General features: G+C 36.4%; 2 protein-coding genes across 4 annotated transcripts in view; both read left to right on the top strand.

The window, feature by feature from the left end:
• The window catches only part of LOC104128022 (prolyl endopeptidase FAP), a 42,181-nt gene extending 36,424 nt beyond the window's left edge, over nucleotides 1-5,757 (top strand). The window contains exons 23-26 of one of the 3 annotated variants that reach the window (XM_009640737.2): nucleotides 2,637-2,701; nucleotides 3,589-3,661; nucleotides 3,925-3,998; nucleotides 5,371-5,757. In XM_009640737.2, coding sequence (XP_009639032.1) covers nucleotides 2,637-2,701; nucleotides 3,589-3,661; nucleotides 3,925-3,998; nucleotides 5,371-5,472 — 314 coding nt within the window. In that variant the 3' untranslated portion in view covers nucleotides 5,473-5,757. Of the gene's footprint in view, nucleotides 1-2,636; nucleotides 2,702-3,588; nucleotides 3,662-3,924; nucleotides 3,999-5,370 lie in introns of those variants that run through there. The other 2 variants (XM_035896250.1, XR_004842283.1) reach the window with 2 other exon arrangements.
• An 8,338-nt stretch (nucleotides 5,758-14,095) lies between these two features.
• Nucleotides 14,096-25,252, top strand: GCG (glucagon). Its single transcript, XM_035896248.1, has 7 exons — nucleotides 14,096-14,128; nucleotides 18,576-18,676; nucleotides 19,081-19,242; nucleotides 20,095-20,148; nucleotides 21,762-21,899; nucleotides 24,072-24,215; nucleotides 25,228-25,252. The coding sequence occupies exons 1-7, from the start codon at nucleotides 14,096-14,098 to the stop codon at nucleotides 25,250-25,252; spliced, it is 657 nt and encodes a 218-aa protein (XP_035752141.1).
• Nucleotides 25,253-26,171: the final 919 nt, after the last annotated feature.

The following is a 26,171-nucleotide window of genomic DNA, read 5'->3' as shown; positions in this document are numbered from 1 at the left end:
GTAATGGAATCACAGTGCACTTCAACTTCAGATACTGCAGATGATCTCTGTCAGGAAACAGTATCTCTGATGGTTGCAAAGTTATTTCCCAAAAGCAGTGGAAAAGAGGGAGTCAGTTGTGTCTGGTATAATTTTTTTAAATTAAATATTTTTCCCTTTAGATGTTTCTCAGCCACATCTCCTGTGTTGTTGCATTGCAAGACATATTTTTATTTATGTTTATTGACTTAGGCTCCAAACTGTTTGGAGGAAACAGCTCTAGGAGTATACTCCCAGGGCCTTACTGTGTGCATAAAGCAGGCGCATACTCATACTTACTTGCAGACCTGTTAAGCTTTTGGCATGGTGTAAAGGAACTTTAGTGTAAAAAAGAATCATGGCATGCATGCTTTCTATGAGCAAAATGTAGCACTTTGAACACATTTACTTAGCATATGGTCGTTTGCTAAGAAGTCTTGGTTATGAGAAAATTTTTTGGTTAAATGGGAAAGATTCCTTCCCTGACTGCTAGAACAGACATTCCTTGTATTTATGGTGTTTTGCAAACAAAGGGGAAAAACATTTGTATGACACAGGAAGTATAGTCTTAATGTTTTCACTGGCATCAAGATTTTTTTAAGACATTTTCACTCATGATTGCAAAATTATTTCCAGAATGCAGGCATAAAGCACTATTTTTGGAAAAGTCCTTCAATAAAAAAAGAGTTATAAACATTTGTCCAAGCATTAAAAATTGGATGAAGTTTTTTTAAGTTAAAGTGGATTAGACCTGCACCATGCAATCCTTAGCTAAATTTTCAGGAGGGAGTTAAAGAATCTTGCTAAAAACACATGGTAAAATCCAAACAGGCAAAAGTACCTCCACTGAGGAAGGAAGGAAGGAAGGAAACAGAAGGAAGTCATGAGTCACAAGTTTTGGCAAACAGATCATGTTAACATTAGGGTGAACTGTGTTAGGGACAAAACTACAGAATGCTACATATTTGAGTCTCTAAATAGTGTCAGTAAGTCAGAGGATGTACTTGGCCCCTAGAGCTTCTAAATTCTGAATTCTCTTTTAGATGCACAGATTAGAGTCTGGACCATAATCTTTTCTCTGAAATCCTCCCACTCACCTCCATTTTGTGTCAGGGTTAATAACAGCTGAACAGTTATAAGGGAAATTGCATTCAGGGACAATGTGTAGTTAAAAGCATTAGATCTGTGACTGTTTTATTAAAATTCGCAATTTATCTCCTTTCTCTTCCTCAGTAATTGACAAGCCGAATCTTTCACTTAGTCATTATAATGCAATTCTGCTGACCTCTGTGGACTTGTTGTAGCTATACTGATAGAAGAGAGTGGAGAATTTGGCTCAGAATACTGTAGAAATGCCAGCCATTCAGAAAGAGTCTATTTTATTGAAAACTTAAGCCCAATATGGTTGTTTGACACTGTGTTGACAACAGATATTGCACATTTTCTGTTTTTATTGAATGATAAAGGATTTTGATAAAAGAGAGGCTGCATAGAATTTTTTGATACTTAGTTTATTACAAATTATCTTCAGGAGCCTTACTTAGCTGATCTGGGAGGCATAGTACACATCTTTAGCACTCAGTGGTAACATATGTAAAGGATACATAATAAACTGTGGGAACATGAGTACATTGAGTCATTTTTCTTTCCTGGGAGAATTCTAATTTCTACTTTTTAACAAAATTATTCTAATGCAGTGTACCAAACTGGACAACAAGGTGGATAATCCCGATTCCTTACTGATTACAATGGCCATCACCTCTCTAATGGGAGGGAAAGATGCCATCTCTTCTTTGTCAGAAAGCCCTGACTCCATTAAATAAATAAAATTCTTGTAATATTGCAGCTTGACTGCTCAATATGTGTCAGTTACTCTTTCAAGGCAAGGTCATAAAGAAAGTAATGTTCTGGCAGTGACAGCTGCTGCGTCAGTTTTCCACAAATTTTCATAACAGCTCCTAGTTAAATTACAAATACCCAAGCAGCTCAAAGATAGCTGTTCCTACTGATTTCTTGGTGATAGATACTGTTTAGTTATTCACATTTGTTTTGTCAAATCTGTTAACAGCCTTTGCTGTAGTTAGAAAAAGGAATTGAACAGAGACCTGAACAGCAATTGCACCACTTTTTCAGTGGAAGCCTGTATTTGCTTCATATATCCATTCAATAGGAATAGGACAACATATATATATATCCATATTTACTGTATACACACATACACATCCCAGGTTGGAATTCTGCTTAACTTCTCTTTAAGGTGTCAAAAATAGTCTGTCTCATCTTTCCACCATGCACCTTTATTGGCTCATTCAACTGACTTCTGGAGTTCAACTTAACAGCATAAAGCAGTATGGGTTAATTACCTTTAGCCACAAAACCTTCTGTTGGTTCCACAGATGAGTATCAAACCACTATTTCTGCAAGGACAGTTTGGAGGACATTTGTTAATTAACCTTCATAGTTGTTTTTTTTAAATATGTTTAAATTTGGTGTATTATGAGGAAACCAAGCAGAACAGATACAGATAAAATAAACATTTAATTTTTTATGTGTCACTGGAGGCACAAAAATATCCATACATTCTTCACCTACAGCTTTTTTCTTCTTTAATATCGCAGCATCTATCTACACAGAACGATTTATGGGACTTCCAGTAGAGTCCGATAACCTTAAACACTACAAGGTGAGAATTCTCTTTCTGTGTTGATCTGCCTTAAACTTGAATCACACTTCCATGGGCAAGTAGAACTGTGAAGAAAGAAAATGACCCGCCAGCTCTCATAGCGGCAGTCCTGTAGCAGCTAAGCTACTGCTGTGAAATTCATATCTCCATAGTTACTTGTGAGTTTGTATTTATCAATCCTAAATACGCTAAATTGAAGTATCCTTATTTTCTTACTTGGACAAGACAGACAGTTCTGCCAGTGTAAACCATTAGCCTAGGGAAGAACTCATGTGAGAGAGGTTATAATGTTGATGTTGATAAGGCTTTGATTGGTACTGTTAGCTGTGGTATGCAAGCTGCTTCATGCAAATCTAGCGCTCTAATAATAGCATCATAAGAATACTACATGGTCAGAACAGCTTCCCCTACCTGGAACATGCTGCTTTCTTCTTTTCTTCACATTGATAGGAAGTCTATAGCTTCCTCTAGCAGCATACATACCAGCTCTGGATACAGAGAGGCCTGAATTAACACCCAAAGAAGTTAGTGGAAAGACTCCTATTAAAGATTTTGGATCATGTTCTCAGTACCTATTGTTCATCCCAACTTAAAGAACAGAAATGCTCAATACCAAACTGCTCTGGTAGAATTGTCTGGGTAGCCAGGAATTACAGTGTTCAGGGAATGACACATGCCAAGTGCTGTGCTTTCTGTGAACTGGCCCTTAGAAAAGGCACTAAATATATATGGCTTCCATTATAAGCTCAGATCTGATCTCACTGCTGTCATTATTATGCCAGTCCAACTGTTTGATTGTTGTTCTACTAGGTAATGAAAGCCTTTCAGTGCTGTGACTGAGTTGTTTAAATTGAAGCTGCTGAACTGTTCATTTTTCCTCTCAACAGAATTCAACTGTGATGGCAAGAGCAAAGAATTTCCAAAACGTGGAGTATCTTCTCATCCATGGAACAGCAGATGGTGAGGTTTGCAAATGGCAGTACAAATACAGAGCCAGAATCACTTTGTTTGAAAAACATTAAGCATCTTTCTATGCCTTTGATTAGGGTCAGTACTTAGATCTTTGGTAGATTTCCATATGACATATTATAAGATGCTTACTTATTCTTAGTAATGTCAACTGTATCACTTGATAATTAGTGGACACAACTTAATGCACTATAACTTTATGCTTTGTGGTATTTACACGTTTCAACAGCCAATCTCTTTTTTTCTCTTTTCAGATAATGTACATTTTCAGAACTCAGCACAAATCGCAAAAGCTCTGGTTAATGCACAGGTGGATTTCCAGGCAATGGTAAATAACAGACTATTTTTCATTTTAAACAGTGGTTTATATCTTTATCAATAAGCTTATCTGACATTTGGCAGTGTTTTTAAGAACCCAGTTCAACTGAACATGCTTCAAAATCTGGCAATTGCTAGTGCATTTGTTACTCTTCATAAACAATTTCTTCCTCAAAGGATTTGCCTGCTCTTTTTTTTTTTTTTCTTTCTTGCCCTTTGGATGCTAGCAGGATTTCTCTCTTGTCAAGAATAGCTTAGAGGCTTTTACAATGAGCCAGGGAGAAGAATGAGAATCCAGCTTCCTTATGAAAGTTGCTGATAGCTAGTAAAAAAAGAGGAAGATGAAGGAGCTGGCTTCTGGGGCCAAAACCATCACTGTTTCTCATGGATTCTATCTTGAACTGGACATGCCTGCCACAGGCATGAGGTCAAAAAAGCAAAAAGGGAATAAGGAATCCAAGAGTGTATCCAGTATCAGAAACAAAGCAAGTTCTCTGTAAAACTTGCTTGGGGTAGCAGGTGCAGGCAAAGAGAGAAACACACAGGCAAGAGGCTAGAGGACATAGATGAGGAATGAACAGGGGAAAAGTAGTTCTGAATTACATGCTAAGCTCTGCTTCTACACCTTTTTTCTTGGGGCTAATGATCTAAGTGTTTGCCCACTATCAAATGTACTGGGCTTCTGCAAGTCAACTTGCACAGGGCCATGAACTCCCCAAAAAGGGATCACACAGGGATCCCCCTGTACTTGGGGTTTGTAGGTACTTTTGTGTATTCCACATTTTCTGCCTCCTTCACCAATATTTAGCAAACCCAAGTTATTTATCAAGTATCTGGAATACTGTGTGCAGTTGTAGCCATTCTAGTTCAGCTGTGGGGGAATGTTAGTTATTTCTAACCGTTAGCATAATTCATATGCATATTTTATTTGCAGTACACCATTCATAATGTTCATGGCCCTGCTGTAATGCAGGATGCTTTGAACAGAATTCCACAATATTTAGCTGAAAGCTTGTTGCTTAGAGCCCAGTATTCCTAAGTAAGACTGCGATCCCTATTGCCAAGGCCGTGCAGCAGGCCAAGGGCATTTCATCCCTAAGGGCATCTCAAAGCTCTTTCGCCTGACTTGATACAACTGACTTGTCAGTACTGAGGCAGTAATGCTTACTCCTAGATTACAGAAGGTTAGACACTTTTTTTCAGCAAGAATATGAATATACTGGAAACTAATTAATAGAAAAAAGATTAGCAAGTCCCTCTAATTCTTGAGACATCCACTTTCCTCTATATGGTAATAAACTAAAGTTCTTGTATTGTTTAATGATTGTAGAATTGAAAACATAATGTAAGGGGTTTATGGCTTTTTTTTTTTCCTTTTTCAGTGGTATACTGACCAGAACCATGGAATTCCAGGCCTTTCCAGCAAACATCTCTACACGCATATGACCCACTTCCTCAAACAATGTTTTTCTTTGTCAGAATAAGTAGGCTATTCAGAGCATGCTAAGGCATCTGATACATCTCTGGGAGAATGCAATGATAATAACAGTGCCCAGATTATATAGTTTTCAGGTGAATTGATAACAGGAACTTTGAAGTTTTAAACTTGATGTTTACATCCACTTTTGATATTGTATATTAGCAAATGTTATGCTAATACATGTTTTGGCACATTTAATGCCTGTTTGATAGAAAAAATAAAATCAGAATGTAAAATGCCATGTGCATTTATTGCTTTCTTGCTTATACTTACATTCTGCAATCCAAAGATAGGTGGACCATTGCAAAGGCACATTGCCAGATGAATATGCTTGCATTTGTTAACTACAACTGTAAAATAGGAAAGGACAAAGAAAGCAGTGCAAATACCTAATTAGCATCCTGACAAGAACCAGTTTCTCAAAATTTATTTCCAATTTCTTGGGAAGAATCCAAGCAGGGATAGGAACACACAATATTTAAAGCTAAAGTTTGGATAATTATTGAGAATATCGAATGCTGTGTTCAAATTTTATTCAACTCTATTTGAAACCTTGATTCTGCAAAACTCTCAGTGTTCAGGTTTAAATATAAAAGCAGGACATTCATGATGATAGCTATTTTATCTCAGTGTTTTTTCTCCCTGTATTCAGAGTATGTGAGCCATATTAGCCTGTTTTTAATCTCTAATCATCACCTCAGCATTCAAATTAATCTCAGTGTCATTCATTCCAGACTGGAGGGGAAGGATCAAAGGATTATGCGGGCTTTCTTTGCTTTGTTTCCAGTTAAGCTATTTTAGGGAGTCTTTTTAAAATGCTAGAGGCTAATAATGATTGGAATACTTGTATTCTTTTGATTAGTAATTAAATCAGTCCTGTCATAATATAAGAATATGAAAAAGATAATTGGCAAGAGATCCATTGTAGATGAAATTATTTTCTGGTCATGTGTTTAAAAAATTCTGTGTTAGCCTACTGCATAAGAACCGTGGTCTAACACAGTGTCTCATCTCTGCTATTCACTGGTGAGAGTACAAAATAACCTGAAAAAGATTGTGGAGTAGCCTTCCCACAAAGCAAGCTGCTTCCTAACTCTCAGTCAGACATTGGTTGCCGCTTCTTTGTGGAAAAGCAAGGGGTTTCATTTGACCCTCTTGACAAAAACATGGGGTTTAGCCAAAATCATTAAAATGTGGAAGTGATTTGCTATGTAACAGCTTCCTTCGTTTTGTTAATGGCAATATCAAATCTGATTTTCCACACATGAGAACATTCCTCAGACACATCTTTATGTAAATGTAGTTGCCAAGCTGTTTGTAATGGTTAAATTATACTTTGATGGGAACTCTTCAGAAAATACTCAATTAGTTCAGGTTTTTTTGGAAACGCTGCCAATTATGTGACGTTAATGAGCTTTTTGTTGGTAATGTAATTAAAATTCAACTGCTATAATGGTTAAAGGAAAAAATTATAGCTCTAAGAAAGTTAACATTAAGCAAATATAACATGAAGTGGGGCTAATTAAATGTTGATTATATGGTCCTATGTGCATTTGCTGCACACAACAGTGGTCTCAGTAATGTGGTTATTTTACAAATAAGGAATACGATTCAGTTGAAAGTACTGAGATTTAACCCTCAATTTCTTCTATTGATGCAACACCACAGAAACCATTGCAAAAATTGTGGTGAAAGAGAAAAAAAATCAGGCTTTTATCCCAGATGCTTAAAGGTTTTAGATACCTGAATAGGTCAATGGCAACCTAGAGCAATTTTCAAAAAAGCGTGGTATCAGTCTCACATAAATATCAATATATTAAGTTCTCTTTAAATTTCTGCACCTTTATTTTTTTATATACTTATGAAAATCCTATAAGCTCTTGAAATTCAGCCAGATAAATTGGCCCTTTATGGATACTATAAGTAATAAAGGGATGCAATGTATTGTTCACACCCTGCCCACAGGTCTGTAGTCAGAAGCTTCTGGAAGTATTTGGAATAAGGGACATTTCAGGAAAATGTGTCAAATAAAATAACAGAAGGTACCTTTTTCCCAAGGGATGCATTAGCTGTTTCATTAATTCACCCCTATGTCTGTTTGTTTCCTAAGACAATCATAGTACACATCTTCCAAACTGTCCACCATTTACCTAAGCTGGTAGGAAGCAGTTGTGGGGATGAAGCATGAAAAAAATAAGTGTATCATGCTGCTGTGAGCTTTCCTTCATTGTTTTTCATGTTGTTAATTTATTTGGCTTACACAGTGTTCTTGCCAAAGAATGGGAATATGTCCTCAGCAGAGCATGACATTTACATTGAGTTGCTGGAATAATGTCTAACCTGAAAGCTTTATGATTGAGCAACCATGTATTTTGATGACCTGGAGGAAAATGTCTTAGAATGCTGTGAGTGTCAAAAAACCCCTCTGAAAAACATACACAACACCAAGTTTCTGGCCTGTGTTAATAACAGGTAACATTGCAGTCATTCATTAGAAATGATGCAGAGCACTTCAAACCTACCATCGCAGTATCACAGAATGGTTGGAGTTGGAAGGGAACTTTGGAGGTCATCTTGTCCCACCTCCCTGTTCAAGCAGGGCCACCTACTGCTGGTAGCCCAGGACTATGTCCAGATGGCTTTTGGATATCTAAAAGGATGGAGACTCCACAACCTCTCTGGGCCACCTCTGCCAGTGCTTGGTCACCCTCATAGTAAAAAAGTGTTTCCTTATGTTCAGACAGAACCTTCTGTGTTTCAGGTTGTGCCTGTTGCCTCTTGTTCTGTCACCGGGCGCCCCTGAAAAGAGCCTGGCTCCATCTTCTTTACACTGTCCCTTCAGATATTTGTATAATGATAAGATCCTCCTGAGGCTTTTCTTCTCTAGAAAGAGAACTTCTTCCATTTTGCATTGCTGTCTACATTCACAATCCATGTTATAAGCATCACCACAAACATTCACTGGACAGTTTGCCACATTCATTGGACAATTTGCCACATTCCTTTTTAATCTAGCCTACAGTGTAGGCTCTTCTGTAACAGAGCTCAAGGTGAAAGGGCTTGTCCTGAGGAGTCAAGCTGAAGCTAACAAAAATATATTTAATGGTTAGCCTTATATATGAATAAAAAGTATATGTATCTATATGGCAGGCATAGAATACAGTATGTAAGAGCCAAAACTTCTTTTGAAACTAAGAAATTATACTTTTATGGCAAGATTTTCTAAGCTGATGAATGAATGTCCTAAGTTTTGCTTCCCACTTTCAAATGTTTTAGAAGATCCAGTTTTCAGAAAATGCTGAGCACTTTCTGCTCTTCTTTTCTCTTTTGTATAAGAATCTCACACTTCAGATACCCCAAAATACCACTTCAGACAATGAAACTTAGTCTTCAAATATCTGTCATATAAAGATATGTAAGATACATAAGCCTCTGAAGGCAGGACATATTTGTTCTGAGTTAAGTACAGGTCCTTGATAAATAGCCACAGATACAGTTGTTTACAAGTCAGTTTCCACTATGAATCCTGTTTAGCTTTTACAAAATAAAACTAGAGCTGCAAAGCAAAAACTGCTTTATTCTAAGAACTGAAGTGTACATAAGTAGTAGAAAACCGCTGGTTCCACTCCAAACCATTCATTCCTCAACATCTGTTTTCATTGTTTACCTCATTCATGCTATGCAAGTTGTACATATCAATGAACATGCAATCCTCGTACCTCAAACGTGGAGCTACAGGCTTTGCTTCACTTAGGATTACTGCAGCTGCAAAGAAGAAAAGGCCTGAAGAGAAAACAGCATCAGTAGAAAACCAAGTATAACCCCAGCCAGGCTCCAGAATATAGTTAGTGTTATACTCATTTTATTCAGATATCAAGTCAAATTCAGACTACATTCAATACTTTCCACTTTGCCAGTCAGTTCCAATTACAAGGCACAGCTGTTTAGAACATTTTATGGAGTCATTTGAAGGCTCTATATTTAATCTGAATAATTCATAGTATTTTCTAAGAGCATTTGGTATTACTTTCAATTATGAACATTGTCTTCTCAGAATGTAAAGTAACTAGTACATACTTGGCCAGCTCTTTTGCTTGCGCAAATTGATGCAGCTCCATTGGCTTCCAGTGGAGCGATTCCAATTTATGTGAGGAGACAGTGTGGGCTACAGCAGCTACAATAGCTGTCTTTCCTGAGATACAAACCCATCGGCATCCGTGGCAGCGAGCATGGGGTTGCATGCCATGGAAAGGCTTACAGACCCTAAACTAATCCTCCATTTCAGAAAGCTATTCTTGCTCTCCAAAGTGTAGTCATGCAGTTGTATACGTACACATGCACACGTTTGTGTGTGTTATGTATATGTATAGGTGTATGTATGTAACATGATGCATGTTGTATATATGTATGTGCTTACACATATGTTCTTCCTATATACGTTGCACTAATTCTCAGGAGGGGAATGCAGGGCTCTTTTGGCTGATTATCATATAGAAGGAAAATAAAAGGGCAGCGCAGCCCAGCCCCTGAACTCATGTTTGACAAAGTTAGGGAGAGAATGCTTTCTGTTCAGTGTGAGAAAAAAAAGGGTGTGGGCCTGTAGTCATACCCCAAGATACATCCTCCTCCCTCCTACGTTCCTTAGATATGTAATGGATAATAATAGAATAACATAATAACAACAAATATGTAATGAATAAATGCACAGAAAAATGTGGGGGGTTCACTTTTTTGAAAGCAGTTGCTGGGGATTTTTTTATTTTTTTGCTTTCAAAAGTCAGCAACTTCCTCATTCATTAGAATGTTCAAATCTTGACAGTTTAGATGTTTTTAATTACTTTTTTCTTGCACCAACAGTTATAGAGTTGAGAGAAACATCCTAGAAGATTATGATACTCAGACTATGCTAGCCAGTTATAACAAATACATTGGTTCTATTTTTCTGAAAAGCCATACCAACCAGAATTGTCACTGCTAGAGCATCGGTTTCAGTGTGCAGCTGTTAAAAATTCTGCTTCTCATTTTATGTCTTCTGTAACTTTTCTCACAGATTTATTGTCCAGTGGAGTGAATTACACTGTCCTTAATAGCATCCATTACCTGGTGCTAGGGTGATGGTGCAGGAAACTGATCAACTCCAAATACAGTGAACCCAAGACACAGGTCTTTTAATGACTCCAAGTGAATCATGAAAAACATGAAGATGAAGCTTTCCTGAAGGCAGGTCACTTTCAGGTTCTATCTCTTAGTCTGACTTGGTTAAATACTGTCTCATATGTGAACTATAATATAGAGGAGAGTGAGGTTGCCCTTGACTTTTGCCAAAAGGTGCCATCTATTGTATTTTACAATGTGAGAGGAAAAAACCTGAGTACATATGCACATTTCATATACTCATTGCAATTTCCTACTTCTGTTTGGTACCTCTTGTTTGCTGAGCTCTTGAAATAGGTATTACTATAGATTCAGTTATGGCAACTGAAGGTTGCACGGTTCTTGATGGCAGTTCACATCTTTCCTGTACTTTTTATTGTCTGTGTATCACTTGAAAAACAAATAATCAGTCACCTTCTAGATGCTAGATGACCTGCTAGATGATACAGCCTGTGTAACAACCTGCCCAACCGGGTGCACTGAGCTGCTCTGTCTCATACACTTTTTTTTTTCTGAAATCATCCTACTGTAAACAAGGAACTTTATCTGACACAAGAAAATAAACAGAGCCAAACAAAAAGAAAAGAACTGCCTGTTTCCTGGAGGAGATGATACTGTCTTACATTCTGTATTGCCTCTTTAGAAAGCCACGTATCTTTAACTCAACATGCAGTGAGATAATTGTCGGTAGCAATCCGTTTCAACAAGCGCGTGTCATCCTGGTGTAAATAAAAAAAGGGCGTAAACGGCCCTTGGATCACCATCTGCTGTCCTGCCGGGGTACTGCAGGGCTGGGCAGCCCGCCACCTCCGGCAGGAGCCCCAAAACTGACCAACTTCATGGGGAGACAGTGCCTTCCCATACTTAGTGCTGGACTTCCTTACATTTACCCTATGATTTTGCATACCCTATTTAACGCTCATAAAGTTTAAACAGGAAGTAGATTAAAACATAATTCTGAGATAAAGATGACAAAGTGTATCAGTGAAATCGGCATCTCATAAAAATAAGTGGATTTGGGGTATAAGGTTGTTTCCAGGCTTATTTTGGCTCCTTTGGCACCATGTCCTGCATGCTACATAGCTGTTTCCCTAGGGAAGGCTGGTATATGGAGATGGTATTTCTGGTCATTTCAAACAAAAAAATCTGAAAAGCCAAGTTTGATAAATATGTATGCAAGTTGGTATACCCTATGCCAATCAATGACTGGGAATCCATTACTTTGGATGGATGTGTAAAATACAGTTAGGAGAAGGAAGAAAGAGGACATGGGGAAAAGAACATGTGGAAAGGAGAGAAAAGAAGTTAATTAAAAATGAGAGTAACAAAAAAGGGAAAATAAGGCTCTCAGAAATGTCTGAGAGTACAAACAGAAAGCAATAATAAGAGGAAGAGAAGCTGTGCTCTTTTAAGTTTTCAGCAGCAACATTAGTAGACACTTGCATTGTAGCTAGGAATGACAAAAATGGACCATGAATCTCAGTAGATGGATCTAAGAGCAGAGAAAAATTATACTAACACCAAAAAAATTATTTAAAATTGATTATGTGGACTATGTAGTGAGACTTAATGTTTCCCTAAAGCCATACTGCAGTACCACAGCAAGGTATTTGGGATAGACCTCTAGGAAGGATCGATTAAATTTTTTTTGCCACTCTAGGCAAACACTAGGGTTTTTAAATTTATAGGCTGCCTCAATTGTATCATATGGGCTATGCCAAAGTGGCTGTGATCAGCCAGCAAAACAAGATTCTTTGCTGGCTTCATGGAGCAGTGTCAGGGGAAATAAGAGGGTTTGCTGTAATATAAATGCTTTGTGCTACAAATTAGACCATGGGCCACTCCAGAGTGGAGCACAGGCTGTCATTAATGCTCAGTGAGATGTCCACTGTCCCTTCTCTCTACTAAGCAGAACGGAATCTCAAGGTAGAGTCCTTTTTATATGTCTCCTGGACTGCCTGACCTTACATATGTAATAATAACTTTTTGGGTTTGGTGCTCTTTTGCATTTTACAAAAGAATTTCATGATGTTTGAAAAAGTCTGTAAAAAACAACTTCTCCAGGAATTTTTGGAAGGGGGATATCTCACTTGTCGCTTCAAAGACAGGATAAAAGACCCTTGTTCCTGACTGGCAGGTTTTTTCAGCTGCCAGGGCCATTGACAAGCTTTGTGTCAATCTCTTCTACCTGTGGTCACCAGATGGCTGAACACAGTCATCTTTGGCAGCACTGCCCCACCACAGCTATGAAATTGCCCCTATTACTGAATGATTTAGGACTTGACAATAGTTGCATAAAACATACACAGCTACAAAGCTCAAATCTGGTTAGGGTTTTGTTGGGGTTTTTTTCCCTTGTAGGGAATGGAGACATATAAGCAAAAGGCTTATCTTGCATTAATCTGTAGGCCACAGTGTGAAACTCAATTTATAATGAATGTTTGACATACAATTCTCAAGTGAGTATGAATTTTCATACAGTAGAACTTACAAAGTTGGCATTTTACATCTAAGAGTAATCAAATCTTTTTGTTAAATTTGACCTGTGGTAGGCTTTGCATAGTGGGTATCCATCACTGCAGTACTTCACATCTCTTCATGTTCATTTTATTGGCACAAGATTACCTGAAGAATCATTAAAGGGCGTTGGGGGAGTTGTGTTGGTTATTGTTAACAGTGTATTAAATTTATAAACCTTGATTTAAAATTGATAGGTGAAGTTGATGCTATTGATGTCAACGGGACCAGTATTTTGCTCAATACTAAATGTTAAATGTGGCAAATCAGAATTCGGAGAAATTGCTGCCTTAATCCCAGGCACCTTTAGCCCACTGTTTGTCATCCTAATGCTCTTCTGTTTGATATTTACTTCTTTGGACATTGCTACCTCACTCCTTTTGCAAAACCATGTTAGCATTGATGTCATAAAGTAAGCAGAATGAATGTGTGAAATTGCTTGTAAAATTATCAAATGAAATGAATAGCAAATATGATGCCTTTTTTTTTTTAAGTTGAATAAGGAAACTGTCAGCAATGATGCACTCTCGTAATGCTTACTAGAGCTGAACAGTATATATATAAGTCTGTGCAAAAGAGGCAGCTAGGCAGATCTCAGGATCCTCAAGGCTTGCCATAGTTCCAGAAGAGAGAGTAGCAGCTCCTTCTGCAACCGCTACATATCACTCCAAAGTATAAAAAGGTAAGATTTATACAAACTACCAGTACGATTTGTTTGAGAAAGCTGAGTGCATTATCTGAAATGTATTGCCCAAAGTTTGCAATAGAGGTGCAGGATCTTTCAACAAATTTGTGTTTTCTTCTGTGGTTATAATCATTGATGTTTGGAGTTAATGACATCATCATTTAAATCTTTTAATCTGTTGAACTAGTCCAACAGAGAATGATCCGAAAAAGGGAAATCAACTGTTTGGGTTGCAGAAGCAATTGAAAGAAGGAAGATTAACCATGAGAACATGAAAGACATGCATTGTAGTAAGAATTTAAATGTGAGATACATAATTATTGATTTTTTATATATTCATTTTCTTTAGTATCTCCTCTAGATATATTTAATGAACAGGAGTTTAAAAATATTCACTCGTTATAGATACTGCTTAAATATAAATCAATGGGGATTAAATTAGCAGAGTACAAACAAAGTGAGTTTACATAGACACTGATCTAAAACTGTCCAAGACATATTGTCACTCCATCGCCCTACAGATTGCCACTCCACTGCCCCACTTTTAGATCAGTTTGTCTCAAGCAACTATTCCTTTCATACCACTGTAAGATCTGAAAAGGAAATTTTATAGCACAAAAGTAAAAATTAAAGCCTTTCAATAGTTATTGTGATTATTGTATAAAATTCAATTTAGTCTTCCATTCTACTATGGATTTCCTTAGACTAGAACCATTATATTTTACAGAACATTCCACAAGGCATTATAACATGGTAGGCAAATTAGATGTAAAGTACATCTACTGAAAAAAGTAGTTTATTTATAATTAGAAATAATTGCTATTTGCAAACAGTTTCATGTCAATAGAAATCTATTTTACTCATTCATACATGTTCATATGTAAATATTCCCTTTTTTACTGCTGTAACTAGATAATTTGTATTTTTAAACCGGAAATAGATGCAATATGAGTTTTGAAAGATTCTTTTTTGAAAACGCAATGAAATTAAGCTAGTTAAAATTGCATGTAGTGTACAAAAGACATCTGCAGTAAAATACATTGGAAAAACTAGCAAAATCAGGTTGATCAAGGAAATAATATTCAAACAAGTTTCTGATCAAGATTTGAGAGACATATTTGTTACATACTTTCTGGTGGTTCAAACTGAGATGTGTTAGGTTTTTTGTCTCCAATCAGAAAGAAATGAAAACATTTCCATTAGTCTAATATGCACAGGAAGAAAAATCTTGTGTGTAAGATTAGCCTCAGTTTTCCTGTACCTTGACAATAAGATTGCATGGGTTTTAGCAGTATCTACTGGTGACCTAAATAACCTAAAGCACATAAACCCTTTCTTCTGACTGAGAAATGAATTTATTAGCAGAAACAAATGCAACAAATATTATTTTGCTGGTCATCTCTTTTTCTTTACAAAATATCCTTGTGTTCCGGAGAATAAAGTAACAATTTCTTCTTTAAAAACTATAGCTTCTTTAACTTTTGAAAAACTGCTATTGCTGGTTTGGGTTACCAATAGCAAGTACTAAACATTGAACAAACAAAACTGATTCTAAATTTTTAAAAGGACATATTTGACAGAAGTTTAACAGCTTTTGAAAATGCTTGTTTTATTAATAAGGATTCTCTTACTTGAAAATTGTATTAGTTTCAAAAAAACTGCATTTATGCATCTTTCTTTTTATTAATCTCCCCAGATTTTGACTCTTAAAAATTTAGAAAAAAGATAAACATGCATTTAACATTAAACACATTCTTAGGGCATAAAGTAGCCAGTGGGACAGTTCACATCTGAAAGCTCTATAGGACTGAGGCATGAGTTATATCCAAGATACACTGAAATCACTGAAAATCTGTTTTCTGACTGCAGTGGACTTTGAATATGTTTTTTTAAAAGTTTTATATAAAAGAACAGCTTTTGGTGTCTGATATTACTGTAAGGAGGCTGGATTAATGACAAGACTATTTCTTTCATTCCACTTTAGTGACTTAGGTTTATGTCTAATCCGCGTCATGGTTTAACAAAGCTATGGGTAGCTGTAAATTATCTTTCTTTAGTTTTTCAGGTTAAGTAAAAGTATACCAAACTGTTAGCATACCATTAAGCAGGGTAAATTTACTTGTGTATGGTGCAATAGTCAGACTTTATTGTGTCTAAGTGAACACATTTACAGCTATATCAGCTAGCATCGGGGTCACTACATTACAATCAAACCATTTTTGTGACCACAGCAGAGCTGCCTCCCAAAGAACAGGCAGAACTTTTGTTCCATTGTTGGAAGCCTATGAAATGTGAAATTATGCATTCTTTGAGATAAACATTGGATGTCAGTGTTGCACCACCAAAATACAGCTCCAAATGAAACAGTGAAAAGAGAGTTCAACGCTATAGTTAGAGTTATAATAGGACTGACTACATGGCCACTACAGTATCTGTTGGTACTATAGCAGGACGTGTGCAAGCGTAGACATGAAAATTCATACATCAGGACATTACAGAAGGCAGAAAGAGTCTCCATACACACTGATGAAAAAATGAGCAACACTGGCAGTGGCTTCTGGTGGAAAGAGGGAAATAGACTCCCATTGCTTAATAGTACAATCCACCAGAAAATCTTACATTCACCAATTTATTTTCCTGGGCTTGATTAATACTTGATTAAGATTTTGATTGCCAACAGTCAAGCTTTGGATCTCCAACTGTAAATTATTTTATAATAGATGGAAGAAACAGATTTCATAAAAAAAAATGCTGTGAAGCTGAGATGACTAGTGGGACAGAGTAGAAGTCCTACACCAGTAAGGTTTTTGATGCAGGAGTTAACTTTTTCAGAGATGTTCATAAACCCCCTCCATTTGCACTGCTCAGTGCAGAGCCAACTCCAAATCTCAAAACAGAGTAATCTGCACCTTCTCTACACGTCATTCCTTCATAACTTTCTTAGGTCTTCCTTCAGGCCGTAGTATATTTAAATTCAGCCTACTGTGACAAGGCATTACAAAAGAGAATAGATGTTTTCACTCAGACTGACTTATTTTACAAATCATTGAATTTTAATAAATAACTCCTCCAGTGGAGCCAGAGGAGCTCAGTGGAGTTTACATTTAGTGGGGAGGGTGTTTGTTGCCTGGGTCTTTCTTTGCCACCTACCACTTGATTTCAATGCACTCATCTTTCCTGTCTCCCTTTGTTTTTCAGACTGTAACATAAACTTCCATAGGAAAGTGTCATGGATAGCACCATAGGAAAGTGTCATGGATGGCAGAAGGGCTCTTTCAAATACACAAGTCCAAGTACATGATGAAATTATTTCCAGTGACATTTGCTGATGGGAACTCATTGCAACTTCTGTTGCTTTACAGCAGATTAATATTGTGATCTGTACCGATTTTGAAGTTAAATGAATGAGCATTTAGCCATTTACTGAATGGCATATTCAATTTTTTTCTCAAGGTCAAAAGTACCTAACCAAATAAAAATAAGCAATACAGACTAGTTGATTTTGTAAGCAGATTTCCTCTCATTTCCTGTTTATGCAAAGCATTTTTGAATCTATCAGCCATTCCATAGTCCCTTTTGCACAGGGTTTTGTGAGCCTGAAATGAATAGCATTTCTTTGTTCAACAGTTTGTCCTATAGGGGATCATGGGTCAACAGACTAATACTACTACATTAAATAAAGAAAATTGTAGTACGCATAATTAGGGGACTAGGAATGCCTTACTCCCATTCATGACTATTCATTAAAAGTTATAACTGTAGTACTTGCATGAGTAAACCGGTCGCTAATGCAAGTAAGGGAATCACAGCTTGTCTGTGGATCACCAAGGCATTTGTACAGACTGTAATACTCTAGTTTACATTGAATAACCTCACATTAAAGTCAGCGACACTGGTCAAGTTACTACAGTGCGCGTGATGAAGACAGATGTAATAACGTAGCCATTTCTGTTACATGGTTGAAGCCAATAGAACGACTTGTAACATAGGGAGACAATATTTTCTGCTTTGGTTTATTACCATTAATATGAAGTATATACCCCATATCTTGTATATCCCATATAGCCCCGTAATGGAAGCCCTTACACTGAAGTAAAGTATTATGTCAATAGCGCAATGAGCAAAACTTGACATATCACGTCATGAACTGAACACAAGCCAGTGTGTGGTTTGGTGGTTGTTTTTTTCTAAGGAGTCACACCTATTAACAAGTCATTATTAAGTCCAGAGGCCTACTGCTACAATATCTGTTATTTCAAAAAACACTTTTAAAAGGAGGATGGAGGGCCAGAAAGAAAGAATGGGGAGCTGCTAATGTAACATTTTTGACAGAGATTTAGTTTGGTTTTTCTCTAGTGAATGAGCTGGAAAAAAAAATAAAAGTCACACCAATACCAGAGTTTTGCAGTAAAACAATATTATTGAAACAGACCTAATGCATGTCATCAGCAGAACATGGAGCAAAGGAGATACAGACCTCATATTAGACAAGCAAGTGAGGATGCAGCTGCTCTCTGCTCACCTTGCATTCTAGAATAGAGACTAGAGCCTAAAGGCTAAAACAGAGGCTACATCTTTTGAATGCCTACCCAAGGCACTACAGTCTCCATCCACTGGTCATCCATCCTCACAGGGTCTCAATATCATCAAGTTCAAATCAGCATTAAGAATGTCTCTTTTCAATATAATTGATTCAGATATATGTAAAGATTATTATGTTTTTCTTTGTTGCCTTATTTCTGTTTTGACAGGCAATGAAAATGAAAAGTGTGTATTTTGTTGCTGGGCTCCTTTTAATGATAGTTCAAGGCAGCTGGCAAAATCCTCTTCAGGATACAGAGGAGAAATCAAGGTAAATTCTTTAGATCAAACTTCTAGAAACACTTGGCCTGAACTTTGTTTTCTTATAGTTTGAAGCAAAACATACTATGACTTAAAGATAGTTTTTTGTATTTGTATTAAGTACATAGTACTTAATCTACCATTGGAATTGGCAGAAGTTTTTAATATTGCAAAGCACAGCACAGAAGTTTTTAGTATTACAAACAATAGCTGCCTTAAGTTAGCCAAGAAGACCTTGTAATTGTGCGGTATCCAATCTGCTACGCTGATTCATTTTACTAGCCAGCGAGTGAGCAATATGCCACTTGCTTTTACTTTGTGAGAGCATAAAATATTATTTTTAAAAGAAAAGTCAATGCACCTGTAGAAGGTACTATAACCGTTGCCAATTGACAAGTTCTAAACTTTCCACAGATCATTCAAAGCTTCCCAGTCTGAACCATTAGATGAATCTAGACAGCTGAATGAAGTGAAACGTCACTCACAAGGCACATTCACCAGTGATTACAGCAAGTACTTGGACACTAGACGAGCTCAGGACTTTGTGCAATGGTTAATGAGCACTAAAAGAAATGGGTAAGCATTTTGGTCACATTGCTGTAGATCTCCATGTAAAGAAACAGCCAAAAATCTAGCTGAATTAAGTTTCTTGATTTCAGCTTCCCATCACAGACTATGTATAAACCTCAAATAAGTAAAGTACTCAAAGAAAAATTATATATAATGTTAACATGTTATTAGAAATGGGAGATATAGGCAAAATCAGTCAAAAGGATTTGGATAAATCAAGTGTAGTATCAGTATATCACCTGATATGTCACCTGAAAAGACTATCTCAGCCTCTTTGGGACAGATTATTTCAGTGAATGAATTAAGCTCAATAGGAATAAGACACGCAAATACAATGTAAAGGTCTGGGCCATTGCGCCTTAGTAAAACTTTCCTATCTATGGATACTCTATACCTGAAGTTTCATTTGTGAAAATGGAGTTAAGGTTTAAGTTTTGTTGACCACTGGATACTTTGCCAGTATCGCAAGTATACGGTTAAGGCATGAGTTTTTTGAAAGGCATGTTTTTTTAAAATATACTTTGATTAAGCACAAGCTACCAAGCTGAGAGCAAGAATAATGTAAAAGTGTGTAAGTCTATGCCTTGTGTTCTAGTGAAAATCTGTCCACAGAATCCAAAAATCTATTATATTAATGCTTTTAAATCCCTGTTGAGGTCTTTAAAGTATAAAGTAATGATTTCTAGATACTGTATTAATCTAAAGTCATAAACCTGAAATTATTTATATAATACTAATCTATCAGCCATGGTTGTTTATCATAATATTTCAATAATAATCAGTAAAATCTTATCAGCTTATGCATGCTCTGCAATGTACTGGTAATAATGATCTAATGACTGTGGAATTCCACTACAGCCAACAAGGACAGGAGGACAATGAAAATGACAAATTCCCGGACCAGCTCTCAAGGTATTCTAGTTGCCACAACTGATTACTCAAAAACAGTTTGAGCTCATTTTCTATTAAACAAGAAAGAAAACAACTAGTATGCTTTACAATGTTGCCACAATCCAAGAAATACCTATCCAAAAAAATTATCTCACACCTGCTTTTTACTAGGAAAGAGGAAACGTCTCTGTTATTTATTCCTATACTTGTATCCTATAGCTATGTGCAATGGCTTGAAGGAATGCAACAGGATAAGAATAGATTTCAGGAAAGGACATTCCAAGTAATAAAGTACAGTGGAGAATAAGATAAAAAGAAAAACTTGGTATAAAAAAGGGCTGAAGCAAAAAAAACCCTGTTATGTTGCAGAAAAGAAAACCAGTGAGAAGACTAATGAAAGGAAAATGGCCAGGCAGCAATTTGCAGAGAGCTGATAAAGCACAATACAATGCTCAGCCCTAAGCATTCAGTCCCATGTTACGTAAACTGCTCACTACAGAAAAGGAGAACACAAGACCTGCTGGATGCCAGAATTTTGTTTCTTGCCAATGTTTTTGGGAGAGGGTTGAGGGATTGGAAATTTGAAACAAATAAAACAAAACCCCAGTAAGTGATTTTGCAAAACAGATTGAAATACCTATATTCATTCTTCCTTTTGTCAGAAATTTCAAAGAGGATAGCCTGGATCACAAAGATCCTTCCATTCAAAGCACTGTCAATATCAGTAACAAATCTGTAATAATGTTTCAGCTTCAATGAAACAGCATATCTCAACAAAATTAACGTTTCATTAAAAATGTTCCAAACAAGTCTAGTTAGCATGCTGATGAAAAGTGCAGATGGTACTAAATTAGGAGGAATGGTGAAATTCCAAGATGATAAAAAATAATAGAAAGAGCTAGAGGTCCTGAAAATTGGGCAGAAATTAGCAAATTCTGAAATAGAAATGCTAGGGAACTTATTCGTGGAAAATATTCCATAATATGTCTACTTCTCAGTGCAGCTTGCTTTCCTGAGGGCCAGTGTGACATAGTTTTGTGCTATATCAGAGAAAGAAACACAATGAGGTGTAGGGAGGGAGAAGGCAATTGTCTTTATTAAGCCAGAGGTGATCAGGCTTGAAATTATTCCAAGGTTTATCACTTGGTCAGAATGATGATTAAAGGGGTGTTCACAAAACAATTCAAAATGTAAATTCAAAAGGAATTAAGACTGAACAGTTTGGGTAAGAAACAAAGAAGATGAAGATAGGAGGAGTGGCTTAATGCAATTTTTTAGGTTAACACAAGGGGTAACAAAAGGTACATTTGTAGAATACAATACAGTTTGTTCATCATAGCTAATTAATCTAGCAGACCATTCCAATGCATCTATATTTGCTTTCAGCACCTGATTTGATTTGTTCAGAACTAGTTTAGGCATCTCTGCACAAAACCGTATTGCATAGCACAGACAATGCTTTCAGAACTGAAAGATATCAAGAAAAAAATATCAAGAGTAATTTGAGAAGAAAAATAACCTCTCTCCCTAGTAAGAAATGCTAGTCTGGTGGGTGGGAAACAGAAATCAATAAAGGTTAAAAAAAAAACTAAGTCCTTATTCAGTCTGCTCTTAGAGTATTGCTCTTCTTTCAGCAATGCGATCTCCAAGCGTCATGCTGAATTTGAGAGACATGCTGAAGGCACCTACACCAGTGATATCACCTCCTACTTGGAAGGTCAAGCTGCCAAAGAGTTCATTGCTTGGTTAGTGAATGGACGAGGAAGAAGAGAGTAAGAATCCATCCATTCCTATTATTAAATTTTGCCTTGCTTTTGGGGTTAGAAATCAAGTCTGATGAAACTTTGATGTGTTTTTGATCAGTCTTGCCATACTTCATGTTTTTCTTTTTGTAATAGAAGATATTCTGTGGGTGTTAGACTACCACTTTAAATTATTAAGTTCAAATGCAGATTATAACAAACCTTTTTAGTATGCAGTTACACTCTAAAAGGTCAAGTTATATTTAAGGTCAACACATCTAAAGCTAAACCAGATCTTCCTCTAACTACCACCTTTACCCCTTCACATAACATTGCTCACAGTCTCCTTAACTATCATTGGGAAGATTCAAGTCAGTGTCATCTTAAATTACTTTCTCCTTTTTCCCCCTTTCATAGTCAATCTTTTCTTCTGCAATATTTCCAAGATTAAATTCTTACCAATGTCATCAGCTGTACTCCATGTACTGGTGATCACTCCCAGCAGTAACTGATGACTTATTTTCCTCTTCCTCTGCTCCAGAAAGTCTCCTGAAGTTGCTGCTGCCAAAATAACTATCATTTCCTACAGCTATGACTTATTTTCCTTTTTAAGACACCTCTACTTCTTTTGCTATCATTCACGATTTCCTGGATGCAGTGCTCCACAGTTTTGACCTACCTATGTCTCTGACTTCCGTCATCAATATCTTGTTCTCCACATACTCATTGCAGATTTCTCAAGCCTACTCACTTAATCTCCTCACTCATTACTTCGCATCTTTTTTCGTGATAGTCTTACACTTAGAAAGGCCTCACCTTCAATCTCCTGCAGGCACCTTCTAACTCATCGTATTTCCAACTCTGCATGGTTAGGAGCAACACCATGCACATGCCACTCCCCACCGTTTAGCTGTTCTGTACTTGTTTGTGCCTTTAGACTGTAAGCTCTTCGGGGCAGGGATTTCAGTTCATCCTCTGATTATATATTCTACTAGCTGTAAAGTACTATGTAAGTCTCTCGCACTATATAAAATAATAAATAACAATAACAATAAAATATAATCTGTAAGACAAGATTGTGTGTTGTAGTCAAGGAAGACTAAATAGGTAAAAGTAGATTTTGTAAATAATGATGATTTCCTGAAAAAACAGAGTTAAATAAATGAGGTCAGCTATATAGAGAAGTGAAAAGCCATTGACATTTCATAGTGATGTTCAGATTTGCAGTTGTTTTTCTGTCATGTTTTATTTTCATGAGCAGAAATAGGGTATTTCAGTATCTGTAAGAGAGAGAGATTACAACCTAGCTGTGATGAACTGAGCTTAGAAACCTAGATGGACAATTAAATGTAGACTACCCTTCTACTTCCCAATATTGAAGGGTTTTTGCAGTCAAACTTGTATATAGCCTTCCCTGAAATTACTGCATGAAAAGAACCGGTCTGCTTGTCATTGGTCCCAGAGCACGGTGTGCTTCAGTATCAGCCCATCTTAATGGAATTAATTAAAATCATCCTATATTTCATGGGATGAAATGAGAGAGGGAAGTTTTCTAAACCAGGCCCTTGGCATAATGGTATTCCAATGGTCAAAAAAGGATAGAGCAAGAATCAGGATCTGATTCCAAATATAAAATGCTATTGTTCAGCAAACAAGCACATATATTTTACACAGGTGTTGTAACTGAGTTATTTTAACCCCCACAAAAAGTTGTGGCTCTTAATATCTAAATACTTATGCAATCTAATTATAAGTGTATAACTAGGACTTAAGCCCAATTCAAACAGAAAAAAAAGTATGAAAATGTGACTGTAATATTTTAGTAGTGATACTTCTCAAATAATGATTCTTAGTAAATCTACTGCAAATTTTATTGATGCCTAGTCCACTTGGCACAGACATTGCAGACTGTTTTGCATATATGGCTTTTCCAAAAAATGTTAGAGAGAAATTTAGACTCAGCCAAAGGAACAGTCCTCATCTGGTAAAGGGAGACTTCCATGCTTTATTCTGTTGTTAAAATAACGCCTCAAATGATGTTCTGATATACATTGTGCTATACTGAGCCATAACATCAGGCTCAACCCTTAACTCCTTAAAATCACAGGAAACGTGCAGTGTACTAGAATCCTGTAATGAGGCCCTTTTAAACGGTTTGTTTATTTTGATCTGCAAATGTTTGATAATTTCTTCTCTTTGAAGTTTCCCAGAAAAAGCTCTTGTGGCTGAAGAAATGGGGCGAAGACACGCAGATGGCACTTTCACGAGTGATATCAACAAAGTCCTTGATGACATGGCTACCAAAGAGTTCTTAAAATGGCTGATTAACACAAGAGTTACCCAAAGGTGCCTGAATTTTGATTGTTATTCTTAATATACTGGGATTTTAAATGTATTTGTCACACATAGGGAAAATACTGCTAATTTTTCTCTTAACTATTGACATATATGTAACTGCGTTACAAATTTTGTTACAGTGCTAAACTAGGATAAGACACTTAACAGAACTCATTCCAAATATAATTTGTATTTTGCATCAGTGGTGAACCTATTTAATAGTTTCCTATTTAACTTGCGGGGAGTTTTGCCACTGAATGTTACCAGAAGTGAGGTCATATTAAATTACTGAAAAATAAAACTCTCCTTTGCATGGCCATTATAAAATCAGAAATATTTATTGGTAAAATTACACCAAATTGATTAAAGACTGTGATGGAAAACACTGCCTTAAATTGTGGCTTGTCATTAGGGAATAGGATACTGTAATTTGAGCTGCTGATGGCTACCTGTTTAAGAACTCTGCTTCAGTTTGCCTGTATATAGGCAAATGCTGTTGGAAAAGCAACATTTTCTATCTGAGCTCTGTGAACAGGTTAATATTTAAGAATTATTTGTTAACATTAGCACAGCATTTCAAAAACAATGAAATGCCAACTCAAGGCATGTGTGAGTGGCCAGATTTTTTAAAATGTTGGATGTCCACTCTGTAAAAATTAATTACTTTTAGTCTTTTGGCTACTGAAGCACCCAAAATGACTTGGAAATCTGAAACAACCAACATTGCCTCAAAAAATTTAGAAGCTATAGTTAAAATACAGTTTTTATTAACATTTTAATATTTTTGTGTTTGTAGTTCAGCACTGCAACAAACAATGTAGGAAAATAATCTGTTAGAAACTATTAAAAAGCTCTTCCTTTAGGAATAATTGTTTTCAATCTGTTATTAGATACAGGCACTGAGGGATCTGTGGAACTAACATCTGCTAACTCTTAAACAGAAAAAATATGTTCCACACATATTTCATAAATCTTGGGAGATTTATAATATGTCCTAATTGCTGCTGCTTTTTTTTTCCAGGGACCTTTTGGGAGAATACCAGTAAAAATGCAGAATAAGAATGGGATAAATGAAGATCTTCATTGCATCAACTGCCAGTTATTATGAGATTCTGAAATCTGTATTCTGTCATTTACATTGGGTGCAACAAAGCTATGTCACCTTGCATGCCAGGAAATAATTGTACTATAGTTTAGTGTTGCCAAAGGTTTATATATGGAAAACCTATTGTCCAAGGGATGGTTATCTTAACAGCTTTAAGACTACGAAAGTTCTGCATCTTCATGTTTTCCATTTATTAGGACTGAAGTAACTCCATTTATATTTAATGATAAAATTATTTTTCTAAAAAGCTGACTTCTACACACAAAGGATTCAATCACCGATTATATGTGTTATTTGCTAAGGGGCTGACAGTTACAAATGCCTGAGAAGTGAATATCCCTCTTAAAACCTTTGTTATAAAAAGGCTAAGCTTTAAGGATATTAAATGATAGCCTAAAATAAATTTTTTCAAGCTTCTTTCCTGTTGACTTTTCATGTGTATATCCCTTGTGCCTCTTTGCACTCCATTTCCTTTTATTCTAATATTTTTGTGTCACTGAGATCTTGGAAGTGGTTTGTTTGGAATGATAAAACAAACTCAACATTTTGTTTTGTCACATTTTCTCCATAATGATTCTCAGAAAAGAGCTGTGTGAACTTTGAATTATCTTTAGTTGAAAAAGAAATCATGTAAGATGAAGCCAGAGGGGAAAACAAGACTGAACAGACAAGTATTCTTCATTAGCATAAATTCTTGTTTCTCAGCAAAAGCAGGAGGAGAGCTTTGAAAAATATTGTGCAATATACTCCATTGGTAGTGGAAACTGCCACATAATTTCTTCAATTTTTTTAAGATTGCCAAGTAAAGCCAACTCAAATGGCCCTGGGGTCACTCTAATCTGTGCTGTATTTGTTTCTTC

Source organism: Egretta garzetta, unplaced genomic scaffold (assembly GCF_000687185.1).
Source record: "Egretta garzetta isolate BGI_Z169 unplaced genomic scaffold, ASM68718v1 scaffold16, whole genome shotgun sequence".
Taxonomy (NCBI): domain Eukaryota; kingdom Metazoa; phylum Chordata; class Aves; order Pelecaniformes; family Ardeidae; genus Egretta; species Egretta garzetta.
The sequence above is the reverse complement of the archived record's forward strand: the minus strand, read 5'-3'. Positions and strand labels throughout refer to the sequence as shown.